The following is an 18486-nucleotide window of genomic DNA, read 5'->3' on the forward strand; positions in this document are numbered from 1 at the left end:
TTTTATTTTTTCTATCTTATCTCTCTGACCTTAAGCCTTTCTGAGTTTTAGTTTCATCTATAAAATAGAGATAAAAATAGCATCCTTTTACTAGAGTTATGTTAGATACTAAATAAAACAAAGCTTTGGGCACAGTTAACTGTTTAATGAGAATGTATGTATGTGTGTAAAATAGATTGTTACATACTTTTAAACTATAGATCTTTAAGATTATCTGAAAGCCTCAGATTTGTTCTGTCTTTCATAACAGTAGCAGTTTTGGTCCTGGTGTTCACATTTGTATGGGTTTGAGTTCTAGTACTGCCTGTACATTGAAAAGAGGAGATGCCCATTGTCTTAGTTATTTTCCTCTCCTTGCTTTGGCAAAATATCCGACATCCAAAGTTAAAGGGGAAAAGGTTTATTTGGCTCACAGTTTGTGGAGTTTTCGGTCCATAATCAGCTGGCTCCAAGGCTGAGTGGCACATGGCAGAGGGATAACGGTTCATGGCAGTGGAAGACAGCAAAAGCAACAAGGGAACTTTAACGGTGTCTTTCTGCCCCTTTTATCCAGACTCCCGGGGATTAGGGCAGTGCCCAGCTAATCAGAGTGCTGGTTTAGTATCACACACTCTAGAGTCAGCCACCTGTGACTTCAGGAGCTTTGGGGGGACATCTAGACATAAGCCATAACACCCATAATGAGTAGCCCTAGTGTTACAGGCCACTTTGGGTCCATCTGTTCAGATTTGTTTGCTCCTGCTGACCAAATCAAAGGAGGCCATATATGGTATTTTGTTAAAAAGGAAAAAGAGGGTTGGGGATTTAGCACAGTGGTTCCTCTACCTGCCTCGCAAGCACAAGGTCCCAAGTTCGATCCCCAGTACCAAAAAAAAAAGGATAAAGAATTTTAAAGTTCCCTTTTGCCATGCTGGTTACAGTAGCGATTTTATAATAATATTTACAGTGCCAGGTGGTGGTTAAATGGTGAGCTTTCATGGTCTGGCCAAGGCCCACACGAACACCTTTCCTCCCTCACACGGGCACACAGCTTGAAGTGGCATGCTGTGAGCGCTTGGCAGCGGCTGTGTGGGTGTTTCTGAGCCATTGTGTCTGGATGAGTTTAGCCTAGACGAGGTCGCTCATGGAGAGTGGTAGAGCCACAGCTGCTTACGCCTTCTTGCCCTGCCTGGGCAAATAATCTGCTACTTCAAGAGCATCCAGCAGCCTTCCAGTTTGTTTTGTTTTTTCCTTTTCTGTTAAATGTCCTCCGCCTTGATAGGTTGGCTCTCCAAAACCAGCACTACCTATTGAATTCTTGAAGAATAGTGTATAAATTCCATTGAAGTACAGTTATACCAGAAGGACAAAGCATAGATTTTCCTAGTTGTTCTAAAAATAGAAAAATAATTTTTTTTCCCTTGGTACCGGGGATTGAACTCAGGACCTTGCGCTGCTTGCCAGGCAGGCGCAGCTGCTGAGCTACATCCCGGCCCATGGAAATGGTTTAGTTATTCATTTATCAGCGTTAATGAGTTTTAATATTTTGATTTTTATCACAACTTCTTGTTCCCAAATGTTTTAAACATCTTTTATCATTTCTTTGTTTATTAAATAAAATTTCAAATTTCTGTTATAAATTTATTTAATTTTTGATTAATATTTTGTTTCTTTTTTTGATTAATATTTTCTTGCTGAGTTTGAAAATTTCATTTTTTCAGAGCTGACAAGGTCAAATAAACACGTACACATTCACTCACTCACTCATTCATTTTTATTTATGGAGTAGAAGAGCATTTCCCAAATCATGTTTCCACTTTAGCATATTGAAGACTGGGAAATTCTGTGGTAAAAAAACTTTAATCCAGTTTCCCAAATTCTCTTGTCTTAAAATTCTTTTGTTGAAGCATATGTATTAACACCCCTTAGGGGAATCTGCAGGAAAGTTTTAAGCTATGACTTAAGCAAATATAATTAATTTTATTTGGAAGGGATTTAGTTGTTTTGGTGGTCACTGCAGGCATGTTTTGTCTAGGCCTTCTTAGGCCTAGGTCTAGGTCATTAATTTTCTAATTTATGAACAGTTTATACTTTTGGTCCACTTGAAGTATAACTGAGCTATTTCTTTCATGTTGAAAATTTGCCTTTTGTAACTTTCCACTTACTCTCTTGGGCCAGCCTCCTAGAATGATGTAAGACATATGGCAGCTCTTAAATATCTGAAGAAACTATTTGTGTGTGTGTGTGTGTGTGTGTGTGTGTGTGTGTACGTACCAGGGATTGAACTCCGGGCCTTGTGCTTTCGAGGCAGACAGTGGAACCACTGAGCTAAATCCCCAGCCCTGAAGAGACTATTTTTGTGCCACTCTTTTACTTTAATTCTCAACCAGACAGTTCCATTTCCTATATTTCATTTTCATGTAATAAGAATTTTATATTTATTTCTTTTCTAATGTGTTCTTTAAATTTTTACATCTATTTGAAATTAAGACAAGTTCAGATTAGGAAATGAGTTGAAGGAAAGTCTGTCATGTAATCAGAGGTATACAATAAGAGGAGCACAGGCAAAAATTACATACATTATCATTTCAAGTACATGTATATTATCTACCTTTCACCTCCCTACCTTCCTATCTTTGAGTGGTTTACCTATTTACTTTTTATGTATATTTTCCTACATTGTAAGATAATTTAGTGTTAAATACTTTTCAGCTTTTCTAAAAATATTTTTACTGTGAGAAAAGAACAAGATAATGTTACTTTATAAAAATATAGTCTTTTTTTACCCTTAATTTGCTATAGCAAAGGAAGGCAGTGGAACATTTGTCTCTTTTAAAGGAGTCAAGGGCTGATAATGATTAATGTGCCACCTGTCCAAAGAGTGTTTACATTTTAACTAGACTTTTTGGGTGGGAGGTATGCAAACTATCTGACCCCAGATAGTTTCTGATCCTTGTGTGTGCAGGAGGTTGAACCTAGGGGCCTTGGATGTGCTCAGCAAGCACTGTACAACTGAGCTGTCCTGTGCCCCTGACCTCTTAGGGTAAGGTTTTGTCTTATACTTAGGGTAGAGTTTTGTGTATATTCACTTTCATGCTGAGGAAGGGATGGCCTTTGGTGTTTCCTCTGAGTTCATTTGTGAAGGTGACTTTCCACTCCTTTATGAAAGACCAGCTGTGGTTGTACGAGTGTAATTCTCTACCATAAATGCGTTTCTGAGTGAGTTCCTCCCTCTTTGACCTGTTTGACAAAATGCTGCTTAAAAAGACCAGTTCAGTATATCACTTCACTGGTTAGGCAAAATTCTATTGCTGTCCTAACCATCTTTGAGTCAAGATATGGTCACAAGAAATACAATCATTGCAAATGCCATTTTAAGAGTTTAGGAAGCGGGCAGGTTTGAAGTCCATGTTGATACAAAGCTTAGCAAATGTTTCCCGTATCACTCAAATTAGATTACTTGTAACCTTTTACATGTGACTTTTCCATTTACTTTTTGCTGTCTTAGTAATAAACTTCCTTTTTGGTCTAGAGTAAAAGGCTTTCTGGGAGTTAGCATTGGCACTTTTCCCACCTTTATTAGTATTATGATTTGTCCTATGTTTTAAATATTAATGGATAATCTTTGAACTATTTTTTCAATAAATAGAAATCATGCATCCTTTCAAATGGTTTTTACTTCTATGTACTGGCATGTGTTAGAACAGTCTTAACACCCCACCTGATATTTCAGGCACTATTTGTAATTCTTTTTTTAAAATTCTTGTTAATTGTGATGGATGTAAACATTTCCTGTGTACAACCATTGCTGCCATTTGCGTTCTCAAAGGGAATGTGATTAAGATACTTTAAAAACAGCTTCATTGCTACATGATTTATGCACCATAAAATTTACTTTTTTTTTTTTTGGTACTGGGGATCGAACTCAGGACCTTGCGCTTGTGAGGCAGGCGCCAGAACCACTGAGCTAAATCCCTGGCCTCTAAATTCACTTGTTTTAATGGTAATGTTTTATAAATTTATAGAATTGTGCACCCATCACCATACTCTAAATTTAAAACAGATCCATCACATAAAAAAGAAATCTTATGTCTCTTTGCTCTGCAGGTCTCCTCCACCCCCAATCCTGAGCAACCACTGATAGATTTCCCTTTTCTGGATATTTCACATAAATAAAATCTTAAGTTATAGTATCTCTTTTTGTGTCTTGGTTTTTTCCACATAATATCATGTTTTTGAGATTCATCTATGTTGTAGCATTCTTCATTCCTTTTTTTTTGGTACCGGGGATCAAACTCGGGTCCTTGCACTTATAAGGCAGGCAGAGGAACCACTGAACTAAATCCCTGGCCTTTCATTCCTTTTTTTTTTTTTTCATGTTTGTATGTATGTATGTATGTATGTATGTATGTATGTATTTATTTATTTTCCCCATTCCTAGCCCTCCCTTCACCCCTCCACCCTTCCCTATTTACAAAGACTTTATTTCCATTTTTTCCATTTCTCAGCATTATTCCTTTCCCTTCTTTCCATTCCCCTGCCCCTCCCACTACCCTTACCCCTTTGGACCCTTTCTTCCTATTTTGCATTATCGATTATTCATTCTAATCGTTGGTAATTTTAGGTATACAATATAATGACATTCATCATTGGAAATTTGCACCTTTACATAGTCTCTCTTGGTTCCCATCTTTCACCCTTGCCCAAGCCCTCCCTTCAACCCCTCCATTCCTCCCTATTTACAAAGATTTTGTTCCTATTTTTCCATTTTCTCATATTAATCCCATTCCCTTCTATCCTTTCCTTTATCCCTCCCACTTCCTTCCCCTTTGCCCCTTTTCTTCCTATTTCTACACGAATGACAGACTCACTGAGAGAGAAATAGGGCAAATAATTCCTTTCACAAGACCATCCAAAAAACTGAAATACCTAGGAATCAACCTAACAAAAGAAATCAAAGACCTCTTCTCTGAAAACTATAGCACTCTTTCATTCCTTTTTAATTGCTAGGTAATACTGTATCCTGTGGGTGCATCATATTTTCTTTACCCACTTAGATGGGTGGACATTTGGATTGTTTTGTCTTGTTTCTCTTATAAATAGTGCTGTGGTAAATAGTAATGTAAGTCTTTGTGTGTATGTTTTTATTTCTTTTGAGAATTTACCTAGCAGTGGAACTGCTGGGTAATATGCTGAGTGTAATTTAATACTGTTAGAAAGTGCCAAGCTGTTGCCCAAAGTGGTTGTGTAATTTCTCATTTCCATGAATAATATTGAAGAATTCTCATTTCTCTATGTTCTTGCTTACTCCATTGGTTTTATTTTACCTGTTCCAGTATGTGTGAGGTGCTATCTCATTGTGATTTTTGGCGGGGGAGTACAAGGGGGAATTTTTTTTCAGGGTGGGGTGGAACTTGTGCTTGAGCTAAATCCTTGGCCTTCGTTGTGATTTTGATTTGTGTTTCTCTAGTGATTAATGATGTAGAACAACTTTTCATGTGCTTATTAGCCATTTGCATCCAGATGTTTACCTGCTTTTAAAGTGGATCTAAACACTCTTGTTACTTAGTTTTCTTCTAACACGTATGCATTTGGTGTCATATATAAAAGATATCTTTCCTTGACTCAAAAATACACTGCTGTGATTAATCTAACAATTATATAGCTTTAGCTATTATATTAAAATTACAATTTATTTTGAAGAGAAGGTTCAATGAATCCTCCTTCATGTGGATGTTGAGTGTCCCAGAATCATTTATTGAAAAGATTGTCCTCCATTGGATTACCTTTCTGTCAAAAACCAGTTCTCCATAAATACATCGGGCTATTTCTTGACTCTTAATTCTGTTTGTTTTGTTTTTGGTACCGGGAATCAAACCTGGGACCTTGCACTTGTGAGGCAGGCAGCAGAACCACTGAGCTAAATCCCCCCAGCCCTTTGTTTTTGATACCAGGGATTGAACTCGGGACCTTGCGCTTGCTAAGCAGGTGGCAGAACCACTGAGCTAAATCCCGAGCCCTTTGACTCTTAATTCGGCTCTGTTGATCTATATATGCCTATTTTTATTTAAAAATTTTTAGTTTTTGATTCATTATTAAGTCTCAATTTGTCTGAATATCTTTCTGCCAGTCATTTACTAAACTAACTTAGATGGGTAATGGGAAATACTTAGGAGGTTTGACATGCAGAAATGGACGCTTCCTCTCTGGGTGGTAGTCATTCAGCAGCATTTATTTAGCTCTAGTTGTGGCAGGACATGATGACAGGCACTAACTCTCATAGATAGCTATGATGGGCTTTGGGAGCAAGGACAAATCCCCTGATAGGAAGTGGTTTGATGGGGTTGTGAATCCATTTCCTGTGTTTTTCTTCCTCCTCCTATGACTGAGCCAGGCCCTCAAGGGCTCACAGCTGAGAGCAGGGCCAAGGTCATATACAAAGTGCAAATGATTTATCTTTTATTTACTCAATAAGCATTCCTTGAATATCGGGTATTTGAAAGGTACTGTGTAAGGCATGAGACATTCACAAGGAAGACCTAAGACAGGAGTGCCCTGTCCTTCTGAAAGACTTATGTTTGCATATAGTGTGCTATAAGGAAAATGATGATTAGTGACCTGTTATAAACCAAGGAATATGATGGTAAGGAAGAGGATGACATTATAACTTGTCATGGAAGGACAAGTAAGATTTCAGTTGCTAGAGGAGGAATGGGAATTTTGGGTAGAATGTGAGTACTGTGAGTGTAAGCTGAGAAATATGACAGTGGAGTTTTGAGAATGTGATCTAACTATTCAACAGACATTCATTTCAGAGCCCCTTAGCTTTTGGGGTTAGAAATGAAGCTTTACTGCCAGGGTGAAGGGACCTACACATCTTGGAGTAAACCAACAGTTAAGTTCCGTGGTTCACTTTTGGAAATACGGCTCTGATTTGTTAGGTGTTAACCTACCTCAAACCTGCTTTTGATGAAATTTGTTGTTGTAAAAGGCAGAGTGCTCAGAACAGGGGCTGGAAAGAAAAATCAGTTCCTCTCAGATTTAAGCCTTAGCATGAGACAGAAAGGCATCATTGCCTCTGTGATTATGGTCTTGAACAACTGCAAGAACTAGCTGGTGGGCATTTGTGGTCCATAGATCTCTGTGAAGTGGACTGGAATCTGGGGACTTGCTGTAGTTGTAATGTCATTTAGGAAGTGATCACTTCAAAGATATTCATGATATCTTTGAGAGTTTTATTTCTCTTACAGAAAATATATTTCAGTTGCAGAGATTAATTTACCAAAAATGTATATGACATCTGTTAGTTTTCTTTTTTCATTAAGGAACCTATATAATTCCATTCTACACATACTACTATTCCAGATATGATTTGCAGTGGTTTTGTTTTAGAAAATATAAGTCATGGTACTGGGGACCTGGATTTAAGTCAACATTCATTGACAGGAAGGAGAGGTTAAGCATTAGGATGAACTGTAGCAGAGGCAGTGGGATCTTATCATTTGATTAAAAATAGTTGTAGCACTCATCTGGTGACAGTTGTCTTGCTCATAATCCTGGGTATTTTAGAGGTTTAATGAAGAGGATGTAACCAGTTGTTCTTAGTTCTTTATTTGTAAGGACTTGATAAAATAAGCTTATGTTCAGTTTGCATATAAATAACAGGGAGTATCAGAGTATTATAAAGACCTAAAACTACAGAAAGATCCTTAGATCTTCTAATTCTTGAGATTTTACAAAAGAGGTGAAGCAACCACTGGTGTCCTTGTCCCCTCCTACAATAGTTTCTCACGCCGGATTATATAGTAATGGCCTCAAAGGGACACCAGGAAGTGGCCAGAGCCATCTGTTTTCCTCAGGGCTACCTTTCCTGTCCACTAGTGGTTCTGTCTAGCACGCACCCCTTGCTAGGAGAACCTTGATTCCTCCTAGCCCGGAGCCTGACTCATTTTATAACCATTCCAGCAACTGGTTCCCTGTTTGAGAACTGACAGAACAATGTGAAATATCATCCAGGAAGTACATGAAGTTAATTTTTTGTTTTTATTTATTTTTGAGGCAAGATCTCACTATGTACCCCAGGCTGGCCTTAAACTCAGTAATTCCTCCTAACTCACCCTCCTGAGTGTTGGACTCACAAGTGTGTCAGTACACTTGGCTCTAACGTTCATTTTGGAGGGCTCAGGTAGTTTTTTCATTTTTGTGCATTTATGCCCTGAGATTGTAGCTATTTTTTTCAATATACAACTACATTATCAAAGACCAGTATTTTAAATGGTGCCAAAAGGAGAGAAAATAGTTATTTGGGGCAAGTATCCGTTTATGTATTGAATCTCGATATGTAGCTCTCTTGACAAAAGCTCTGAAAGGTGATTTGGGTGAGATGTATCAGGATAGTTGCCACAACTAGCACATGAACCACAGTCACACAGCAGTTCAAGTTTTTGTCGTATCTGTATAGTTCTGTCCTTGTGCAACAGCTTCGCAGGACTCTCAGACTGCTGCTCACTCCTGAGTCCCCCACCATGCCCTCCACTTCACTTAGTCCACTGTGGTGCCAGCCACAGTTCAGATTTCTGTCAAACCCAGGGTAGATATGAAGGGCAGTCTGATAAAGTGACCTCACATTGTGGGCCCCAATTGCTAATGATTAATTTGAATCCAATTTATGAATTTGGGATAATATTATCAGAGTGACTATGAAAGGATTTTTAGTGAAGAAATACATGTTCTTTGAACTAGTTTTGAATTTTGGTTATGGGCAAAATTTAAATAAAACTAAATTCTTTTTTTTTTTTTTTTTTGGTACTGGGGATTGAACTCCGGTCCTTGCGCTTGCACAGCAGGCAGCGAAACCACTGAGCTAAATCCCCGGCCCCAATAAAACTAAATTCTTTAAAATAATTTTTGCATGATTTTTATTATAAAGTATTCACAAGTCAGGTTTTTCAGTAAAACTTGGAATTTGAAAATTCACCGGTATCTGTTTAAATTGTTAGTGGTAAGTTGGATATGGTGGCATGTGCCAGTAATCCCAGCTTCTCAGGGGGCTGAGATAGGACAATGTCAAATTTGAGCATGGCCTGAACAATTTAGGGAGACCTTCTCTCAAAAAACAAAGGGCTAAGGATATGGCTCAGTGGTAGGACTCCTGGATTTAATTCCCAGAACTGCAAAACAAAAGCAAAAAGCCCACTCTTGATAGTAGGACTTAACATGATTTTTGACATGATAAATGGTTTAAAGAAGATTTGACAAGGGGAACAATGAGCTAGGAGGACAAAATAAAACTCTTTGTGTGTGTGTGTGTGTGTGTGTGTGTGTGTGTTTTTGGTACTGGGGATTGAACTCGGGACCTTGGGCTTGCGAGGCAGGCGCCAGAACCACTGAACTAAATCCCCGGCCCTAAAAGAAAACTCGTAAAAGGTGAGGCCCATATCCTCCTGCCAAATATGGCTGGACTTTGCCCTCAGAAACAGAATACTAGACCAGGACAGTCTTTGGGCTGATCTAAGATCCTTTCCCGTTTCTTTTTTTAAGGGTCACACAATAATTACTAGACATTCTTTGCTTCCTTACAGATAAGACGGATAATGTGGATGTCTTTGTAGACCTGTGCTCATTTGTGTGGCATTGTATTGTGGAGGTTGTCTAGAAAACACTTTTAATAAAACTTAACTCCAAAGAACAGTGGGCAGAGACCAAAAGTGATATCAGTATGCAGAGATACATTGGTTTCTGAATTTATTTTTCTGTTAGTTTCATTATAATTACTCAGCGCCAAAGTCTGTACAGCCATGTGAGCAAAGAAAGATCTGTAAGCTGAGGGGTAAACTCTTGCAGATTTTCCTGTTAATACAAGGAAAGAGCTATAAGGAAACGTTGAAACCCAAATCCAGCCAGAACCAACTCAGTGCCCAAACTGTTACAGAAGAGAATTACGTACTTAATTTAAAAAATTAAATGGCCTTTTAACAAAGTTCCGCAAACCATGAAGAGACTGTTCTGAAGAGAATGTAAATATAAGTAGGGGCAACTGAGACTAACATGCCCCTAAATCTTAGTTTATCAGTAGTATCAGTGCATTCATTTTATTTAACTACTTATAGTTCCACCTTGTGGTGAGATTAGAAAAGACTGTATTTTTAAGACTTTTTAAATTGATTATAGATCATCATTCTGAAAGATTGAAAGAGAAACCCTTTTTGTCAAAAAACAGTACACTGTGAAGTAATGGGTTATTTCCACTGCATAATGTAAACATTGATTCAGTTTTTAATTTTTACTTTTGTTAGTACATGTTTGTAATACATAATGATTACATTCATTGTGAGGAATTGGTACATGTGTGTAACACATCTTGATTCTCTTTATGTCCCCTTTCCATTTCTCCTCCTGCCTCTTTCCGTAACGTGGTCCTCTTTTCATTTGCAAGAGATCTCCCTGTTTCCTATTGTCTACCTTTTATTTTCCTCTTTGATTTGAGTTTCTCATATAAGAGAAACCATGCAGTATTTAAGCTCGTGTGTCTGATTTATTTCACGTGACATTACTGTCTCAAGGTATATCCATTTTCTGAATAATGACTCAAATTTAATCTTCTTTATAGTAGAGTAGTACTCCACATTTTCTTTATTCATTCATCTGTTGATAGGCATATAGACCCCTCCCAAGATTTAGCTATTATGAATTGTGCTGCTATAATAAACATGAGTATACATGGATCACTGTAATATCCAACATTGATTTGAAACTTCATTTTATCCATTAATACCTTAGGATGTGCAACAAACATCATTTTAAAGAAATAGTGAAAAAGATAGAATTTTGTATAGCCGTATGACTTTTTATCACATCAAATAAAAATATTTCAGTACACTAACTTAGATAATTTAAGCAAAAACTGAGTTTTAGGTTTATTCTTTCACAACTCTTGAAAAAACAGTACTGAAATTGTAATAAATGAGTGTTCAAATAAGACAATGTCTTGGCCGGGCATGGAGCAGCATGCTTGTAATCTCAGCACTCAGGAGGCTGAGGCAGGAAAATTGCTGTGAGTTTAAGGCCAGCCTATACTACAGAGATCCTGTCCCCAAAAACAAAATAATATCCTAAGAGAACACATTATTATTATTTTTTTCAGTACTGGGAATTGACCTCAGGACCTTGCACCTTCCAGGAAGGCGTTATACCACTGAGCTATATCCTAGCCCCGAGAATACATTATTTTTAAAGCACTTCTGGGTATATTATGGGCATTAATTTATTTCTCAATTATTGATACGATAATATATAGTATTAATTTTAATTTTTTTTTAAACAGGACTTTTATGGAGCTATCCTAGGAGTATTTGATGGTTTATTTTTCATGTTTTGTGAACTAAAAAAGAAAAAGAAGGGCCAGGGATTTAGCTCAGTGGTGCTGCCGCCTGTCTCGCAAGCGGAAGATCTCGAGTTCCATCCCTGGTACCAAAAAAAAGAAAGAAAAAGAATTGAAAGGTTTTTTTCAGTTTTCACTAAAGCACGTGGTCTCCCTTGTTTTCACTCAGTGTAGTACAAGGCAGTGAGGCGATCTCCTTCGGGACAAGCCTTCTTTCATTATTTATTCTGCTTTCTAAAGACAGCTGATTGTCTTCCAGAATACTGTCTCCTTAGATGGAAGACTTCGTTAAGAGAGGACTGAGGGTACTTTATGTGGCTGCTGTCTATTTGTTGCTGTTGTGCTGGGGTGATTTTATGCATACTAACTGAATGTCCCGTCTGGTTTGCTTTCTTGTGAGGGACCTTTTCTGTGGTACTGGGTACAGAGTGGGCCTCTGGCTTTACCTGTGCTGTGCTGAAGATGATAGTTACCAGAACCTTATACATTGGCCAGAGCTACTGTAGGAAAGAACAGCCCTCATAGATTCTTGATTGGAACTGACTCCTGTAACAAAAGGTTAACAAGAGAAACACAAACATGGGAGACATCTAGGGGATGAATGTTCTTAAAGAGGTGGCTTTTGAATTCCAGCTTCTACAAAGCACAGTAAAACTTTAGAGACTAGTTAAGACAAAGGAAAAAGACTTTGAGTCTGTAGGGGTGGCAGCTTGAGGGAGACAGGATGGCCAGTAAAGCCTATCCGTGTCAGCTCTGTTAGGACCATGTCCTAGCCAGTAAGTTTCAGAATGATCTTCAGTGGGTAAGCCTTCATTTCTCTAGTAGAAGGAGAGGACACCTTTTGTCTTTGTAAATCTGTGTCCTGTTTTGGGGCAGATATGCGGACTTCAGAGAGCTTTTGTGCATTTGTTCCTTCTGATTGTCAGTAGCCCTTCATTGTTAGGCTTTGGGCAGCATGTTCTGGTTTCCCACAATACAGTGTTATTTCCTCATTTTGCTTGGAAGCCTCCAGTGGTTCTTTATCCCTAAGAAAAGTCCAAGCTACAGCTTCTGCTGCTGCTCCTTCTGCTGTTTCTGCTGCTGCTCCTTTTTCCCTTTCCTTCTTCTTATCCAGCTTTCCTTTTGGGCCCAAATACCCAACCCCTACAACTTAAAGAAGGAAATGGTTTATTTGGTTCACGATTTCAGAGGTTTCAGTCCATGAGCAACTGAGTGCAAGGCAGGAACATCATGGCAGAGGGGTGTGGGGACCCAAGCTGCTGTGTTCACGGCGGCTGAAAGCAGACTGGGAACAGCTCTGAGAAGGGGCAGAGACCATTATGTCCTACCCCAAGCCACGCCTCTGTGAGCCATCCAGACACACCCAGAAGTGAGCTTTATTAATCCCCTGGTCATCTCCCAGGTCTCTCAAGTTGACAATGAAGCCTAAAGGTCACAATGCTCAGTAATATTTGGTGACATATATTGAACTGCGGCCACATGGTACCAGCATGTTTAAATATGGGAAGTAAAATTCCTGTGGAGTTTCTGTAGATCATCTTGAACCACTACAAAGTCAGACTTTTGAAAAAAGACAGTTTTGAGCCAAGCATGGTTGGTTGTGCAGGCCTGCTGTAATCCCAGCATTCTGGGAGGCTGAGGCAGGAGGATCACAAGTTTGAGCCCAATCGGAGTGTCTTGGTGAAGTACTGTACCAAAAAAAAAAAAAGGTGGTGAGGGTAGGAGCGATTGCTAAGTGCAAAGGCACTAGTTTGCATGCTTTAGTACTATGGGCAGAAAAATAGACCATTTTAAACATTAAATGTTTGTATGCTCTTCTCTCCAAAGTTGAATTTAGTTTAGCCCATAGTGTTAACAAAATGAAATTTTTGAAGTAGTACTTTTTATTTATTGGGTAGTATTTTTTCTCTTTGATCAATCCAACTGGCTAATACAAACCTGGCATATGGTACTCTTTTTTTTTTTTTTTTTTTTTTTTGGTACTGGCGATCGAGGCAGGTGGCAGAACCACTGAGCTAAATCCCCAGCCCATGGCATATTGTACTCTTAATTACACTCAAAATAAATGAGAAATACTGCGTGTGACTACAAGCATTTTGTTTAGAATTTTCCTCCCACAGAATGTTTTCTTATGTATTGTCTTCCTTTAGAATATTTTTTAATAACAAGATTAGCACCCGCTATGGATAAACTGTAGGTGCAGAAGGTTGGTGTAGTTTGTAGAAAGCACTGCAAAATTCTGGGAGAATTTTGTGAAATACAGAAAATTCTTTACCCTCATTATGTAATTCAAGTTATATAATTATTCCCAGGATCTCTCATAGTGCTTTTACTTTGCTTATCACTTCTTCTAGCACTATCTGTTCAGACATTTTTTTGTTCCCCAGGAGGAAAATATCCAAAAAGAGAAGACTGTTTTATTGAAAATGGAAAACAGAAGATTAAAACAAGTGTGGCCATTTAGTGTAGTCATCTGTGAAGAAAAGTAACCAGACCAAATGACTATGACTCACATTTAGGACAATAAACAAGTTATGTCTTTTCTGTGTAGGCTTAAACTGTTTAATTTCCCTTCTTTTCTATCTCCTTAATGGCTCTCTTCATCAGATAATTTCCAGAACTCCAGTATTTCCCCCACACCTCATTCACTACCACCCTTTCCTTGTAATGTTGATTTTTAATTTTTTGATAACATTCTGTTTTTACCCCAGTCATTTGTGGTGAGGAAGATGAGCACTATTTCTAAAGTACTCAGGGTCAGATACCTTGTAATAACTCACTGTGTGTGCTTTATTATTGTTACATGGTACATTCATTGTTTTGTAGATACCTTGTAATAACTCACTGCATGTACTTTGTTTTGGGGGGTTTTTTGGTACCGGGAATCAAACCCAGGACCTTGTGCTTGCAAGGCAGGCGGTGGCACCACTGAGCTAAATCCTTGGCCCTGTACCTTGTTTATTATTGTTACATTGTACATTCATTGTTTTGTGGGGTGAGAACCATACCCAGGGCCTCACACCAGGCTAGGTAAGCTTCCCTACCACTGAGCTCTACCAATAGCCATGATAGCTCTAAGTTATACAGTTTTCTGTGATCCTTCGAGAATAGTCATGAGTCAAGAAAAACAGGCAGTATTAGAGGGTAGCCAGTGTCTAGGGTAGTTTGAAGTATTATAAAATGTTTGATCAGTCTGTATCTGTTTTTCTTCTAAAATTATTAAATTAAGCCATAAGGGTTAAGAGTACTGCATTTTCCATTTTACCATTTTCTTTTAAAATTGATGTCATTAATTAAAAAATCATTTTATTCTGAGATCATAGGATTGCTGTTCTCTAATTTGAAGTAGAAGCTATTTTCAGACCTTTATGTTGCAGATGAAGAAACTGAGGCCAAGAGAGCTTAGGCTGTTGGTTCAAGTTCACGAGGCCAGTGTCAGAAGTGAGACTGTGATGTAGGTCTCTGAATTGTTTTTCCTCCTTATGACAAATTTTCTTTACTTTCTTCCTAATTTGAGTTTTCATGGCACATTATTATTTTCCTTTTCTAAACATGCTTAATTTAATTTTTCTTTATTAAAACATAAATACAATGATGAAAAATGACTCCTGGTTTCCGAAAGTTGTTCTTCTTTTTCTTTTTTTTAATGTAGAGGGTTTAGTGCAGTCTGGCAAGGCATACTGTGAAATTGCCTTCCTGTGAAATAAGTGCTTAGAATCACACCCCACTTCCAACTGTCCAGGGGTGGGAAAGACGTAGGAAGTAGATTGTGGAGAACTGAGTCTGGCAGGGCTCTCCAGAATACTCAGTGCTGTGTTAGTTACTCTTCCGGGTGGCCTGTCCTATCACGTGCTTGCTTCTCGCTGTCCTTGTGTGTGGACCTGTACAATGAAGACATTTATTTGAAGAGACTAAGCAGCTGGCTGAGGATCAGTAGCTGCATGTTATTTATATAAATGTGATCTCTCAGGGATCCTGTTAAGGCTCTTTGAGAGTTAGGCTGCTTTCTGGTTATGCTGGAGAAACACTGACAAATATGAGGGTGATGGAAAGTTACAGGGTTTAAATTAAAAAATGTATTATAGTAAAAACACATTGCCATTAATCCTGCACCAAATACCCCTCCTTGCTTTGCACACTTATCTGCTCTTGCCATGTTTTGTTTTTGTTTTGTGACAGGGTCTCACTGTGTAGTCCAGGGTGGGATTGTAATAATTACTGTAATAATTTTTAAAATAGTTTAAATATTCACTGTATATTTTGATCACCCCTTGTACATAGATTTAGGTGCATTTAATGTGTGAAAATTCACAGGTTTAATTTTTCTGGCTTGCTTTTAAGTAGATCATAGCCTTATAATTCAAGCTCATGCCTTGGTCTGGGAGTTGGTAAATTTTTACAGTGCTCTAATGTACAAGTAGAAAATTACAGTGCCTAGTACACATTTCGTTAGGAGCTGATGTGCCTTGCCTCATATGTGTGTGTGTGTGTGTGTGTGTGTTTGTGTATGCACGTGCAGTAAGGTCCTTGAAATTTGTTTGACTCTAAAACATAATTGAGAAATTGAAAGAACTGTCATTTTTTTGTTTGTTTTTTTGAGGCAGGGTCTCCCTTTGTAGTTCAGGCTGGGCCTGAACTCACTATGTAGCCCAGGCTGGCCTCGAACTCATGGTGATCCTCCTGCCTCAGGCTCCCGAGTGCTGGGATTACAGGTGTGCGCCACCATGCCTGGCAAGAGAGCTGTCATTTAATGGTATCTCTAAATAAATATTCCAATAGAATGGATAATCCCTTTGGATTTACTTGAAGTACAATATTTATAGATTTTCTAAATAAGGATTGCATAAAATGTGTGTTTTTTGTTTTTGTTTTTGGTATTGGGGATCGAACTCTGGACTTTGTGCTTGCGAGGCAGGTGCTAGAACCACTGAGCTAAATCCCTGGCCCTGAGCTGTATTTTATCTGACATTTTTCAAGTGCAAAAGAGTTTGACTCACACCTACAAAGTTTATTCCAAAGACTGGCAAGCACACAGAGCAGGTGAAGTAGGTGGGGTTCTGATTCCTCCTCTTTTCTTAGCACCACTTCTTTGGCTCCTCTTATGGGACCAGCACAAAGTAACACAGCCCAGAATTACTATAAGGTGAGAAAATGGAAATGTGACAGCCTACATGGAACACCAACCATAATTGCCTGCTTTGACTTTTGTCTATCTGACACAGATCTTGTAGTTATGGGAGCTGTCCCCACTGGGCTGACTGAACCAAGCTTTTGGGGAGTCTTTGATGGCTTGAGCTTTAAAGTCACAGGTTTAAATTTGGCCTGTAGAATGGGGAAAGCAGTTGCAGGCTGATTTTGTCACTCAGTTTTGAAAACTCTCAGCCCCAAGAATTATGTTGTGCAGATGAACATTTGGATAGAAGCCTCCTAATCTGAAATATATGGATTTTTAAAAAACTTTATATTTTAAAAAGACTATAGGCTCATAGGAAGTTGTAAAAATAGTGCACAGAGTCTTATGTGCCCTTTGCCTGGCTCACATGTATGGGTTTATACGATGTTAAGTGTGTGGCCTGCGTCCCAGACCTTGTAGGCTAGACAGCAAGACTTAGGGATGGGTGGATGGATGGGGTGGAGCATGGAAGTACAACACACTTGATAAGGTGGCTCTAGGTGCTGTATCAGGAATCATAAGCAAATTTAGGGTGCGGCCTATATTTGAAAAATTGTAGCCCCATGTGGTAGTCCAGGTTTATATTTATTTTAGTATGCTAAGATGCAATAATTGGTATTATCTTTATGAAGTATTAATTTGAAATTTACTTTCATTAGTTTTTTAAAAATTTAATTTTTAAGTAATGAGAATTAAAAGGAAAAATAAGTATAGGAGTGAATACTATTTGAGGCATGTTTTCTCTTTCCCTGTTTTGTTTAAGAATGTGAAGTATGCAAAACAAAAACTATAATTAAAAAAAATTAAAAATATACTTAAAAATAAATAAAAATATACTTAAACATACTTTAAAAAATAAATAAATACACTTTTAAATAAAAAATGTACTTACTTAAAAAAAATGTGAAGGATGATTTTGAGTTCTGTGATGAAAGTTTTGCTTTTTCTTTGTGTAGGTTCGAAAACATGTGAATGATCTGTATGAAGACTTAAGGGATGGACACAATTTGATCTCTCTCTTAGAGGTTCTTTCCGGAGATACCTTGGTAAGTTTTACATTTCTTAATTTATTTTGAAGAACATGTAATCCTCTTTACAAATGATCATTGTGTTTGCAACACAGACTTTTCCAATTTTTATAGTATTCATTGTTTGAGCTGTGAGTTCTGCCAGAAAGAAAAAGTTTTGGTTAGATACCTAAGCATTCTCCAACTTCAAGTGATGTGAATTTGAGAGATTGAAGCACTTTTATTAATTCACTTATATAATCAGTTTTGTAATTAAAATGCTATTTTTGTTCTTGCTTTTTTTACTTGTGGGTTGTTTTGCTTAGCAGAAGTTGGATGCATAGTATAACCACATATTAAAAGACTTACAAATAGCAAGGAAATAAGCATCGCTTTCTGGAAAATGGTCTAACCCATTCTGCAGGTGTCATTTCCTTTTTTGTGAACATTACTTCCCCTTCTTGGTTACCTGTTCTCCCTCATTATGTTCTGTTCATGCTCTTCTTTTCATTTCTGGTCTGTCTTGTGTCTTTGCTGTCCTATCTTCTGTCTGTTATATTCATTAGCCAAGGGAGCGAGATTTTTTGAAGACCTTACGATTGGTGAGTTCAACAGAAGCATGCGAATATGAACAGCATGAGGATGTGGAGGATGAGGATAAGGGGGTAGGTGTCGGCCCCCATAACTCAACTAACCTAGCTGGTCCAGTATGGTGAGCGCTAACTTGGTAGAGAAGTAACTCACGGTTTCAGCTCCTCTAGAGAAAAATATAGAAAGAATCAAAACCCTCTTACAGTGAGGTAGATGTGTGTGTATCAGAACAAAACTGGACAAGAAAATATTATCTCTTTAAATTTGTCCTCAGATAAAGCAGTTGAACTGTTTATACACTACTGAGCACTGCATGGTAATTGCACATATTTGTTTAAAGTATATGACATTTTAGT

The 18486-nt window shown here is 38.0% G+C and overlaps 1 protein-coding gene across 31 annotated transcripts in view; it reads left to right on the plus strand.

Moving 5' to 3' along the window:
* Dst (dystonin) overlaps nucleotides 1-18486 on the plus strand; it is a 456427-nt gene that overhangs the window by 209560 nt on the left and 228381 nt on the right. For 18 of the 31 annotated variants that reach the window (XM_087204914.1, XM_087204925.1, XM_087204899.1 and 15 more), the window contains one exon: nucleotides 17489-17578. In XM_087204914.1, coding sequence (XP_087061040.1) covers nucleotides 17489-17578 — 90 coding nt within the window. Of the gene's footprint in view, nucleotides 1-17488; nucleotides 17579-18105; nucleotides 18205-18486 lie in introns of all 31 variants that reach the window. The other 13 variants (XM_087204898.1, XM_087204909.1, XM_087204913.1 and 10 more) reach the window with 2 other exon arrangements.

Source organism: Heterocephalus glaber, unplaced genomic scaffold (assembly GCF_053883595.1).
Source record: "Heterocephalus glaber isolate CG9 unplaced genomic scaffold, H.glaber_assembly_v1.0 deba00000594, whole genome shotgun sequence".
Lineage (NCBI taxonomy): Eukaryota > Metazoa > Chordata > Mammalia > Rodentia > Bathyergidae > Heterocephalus > Heterocephalus glaber.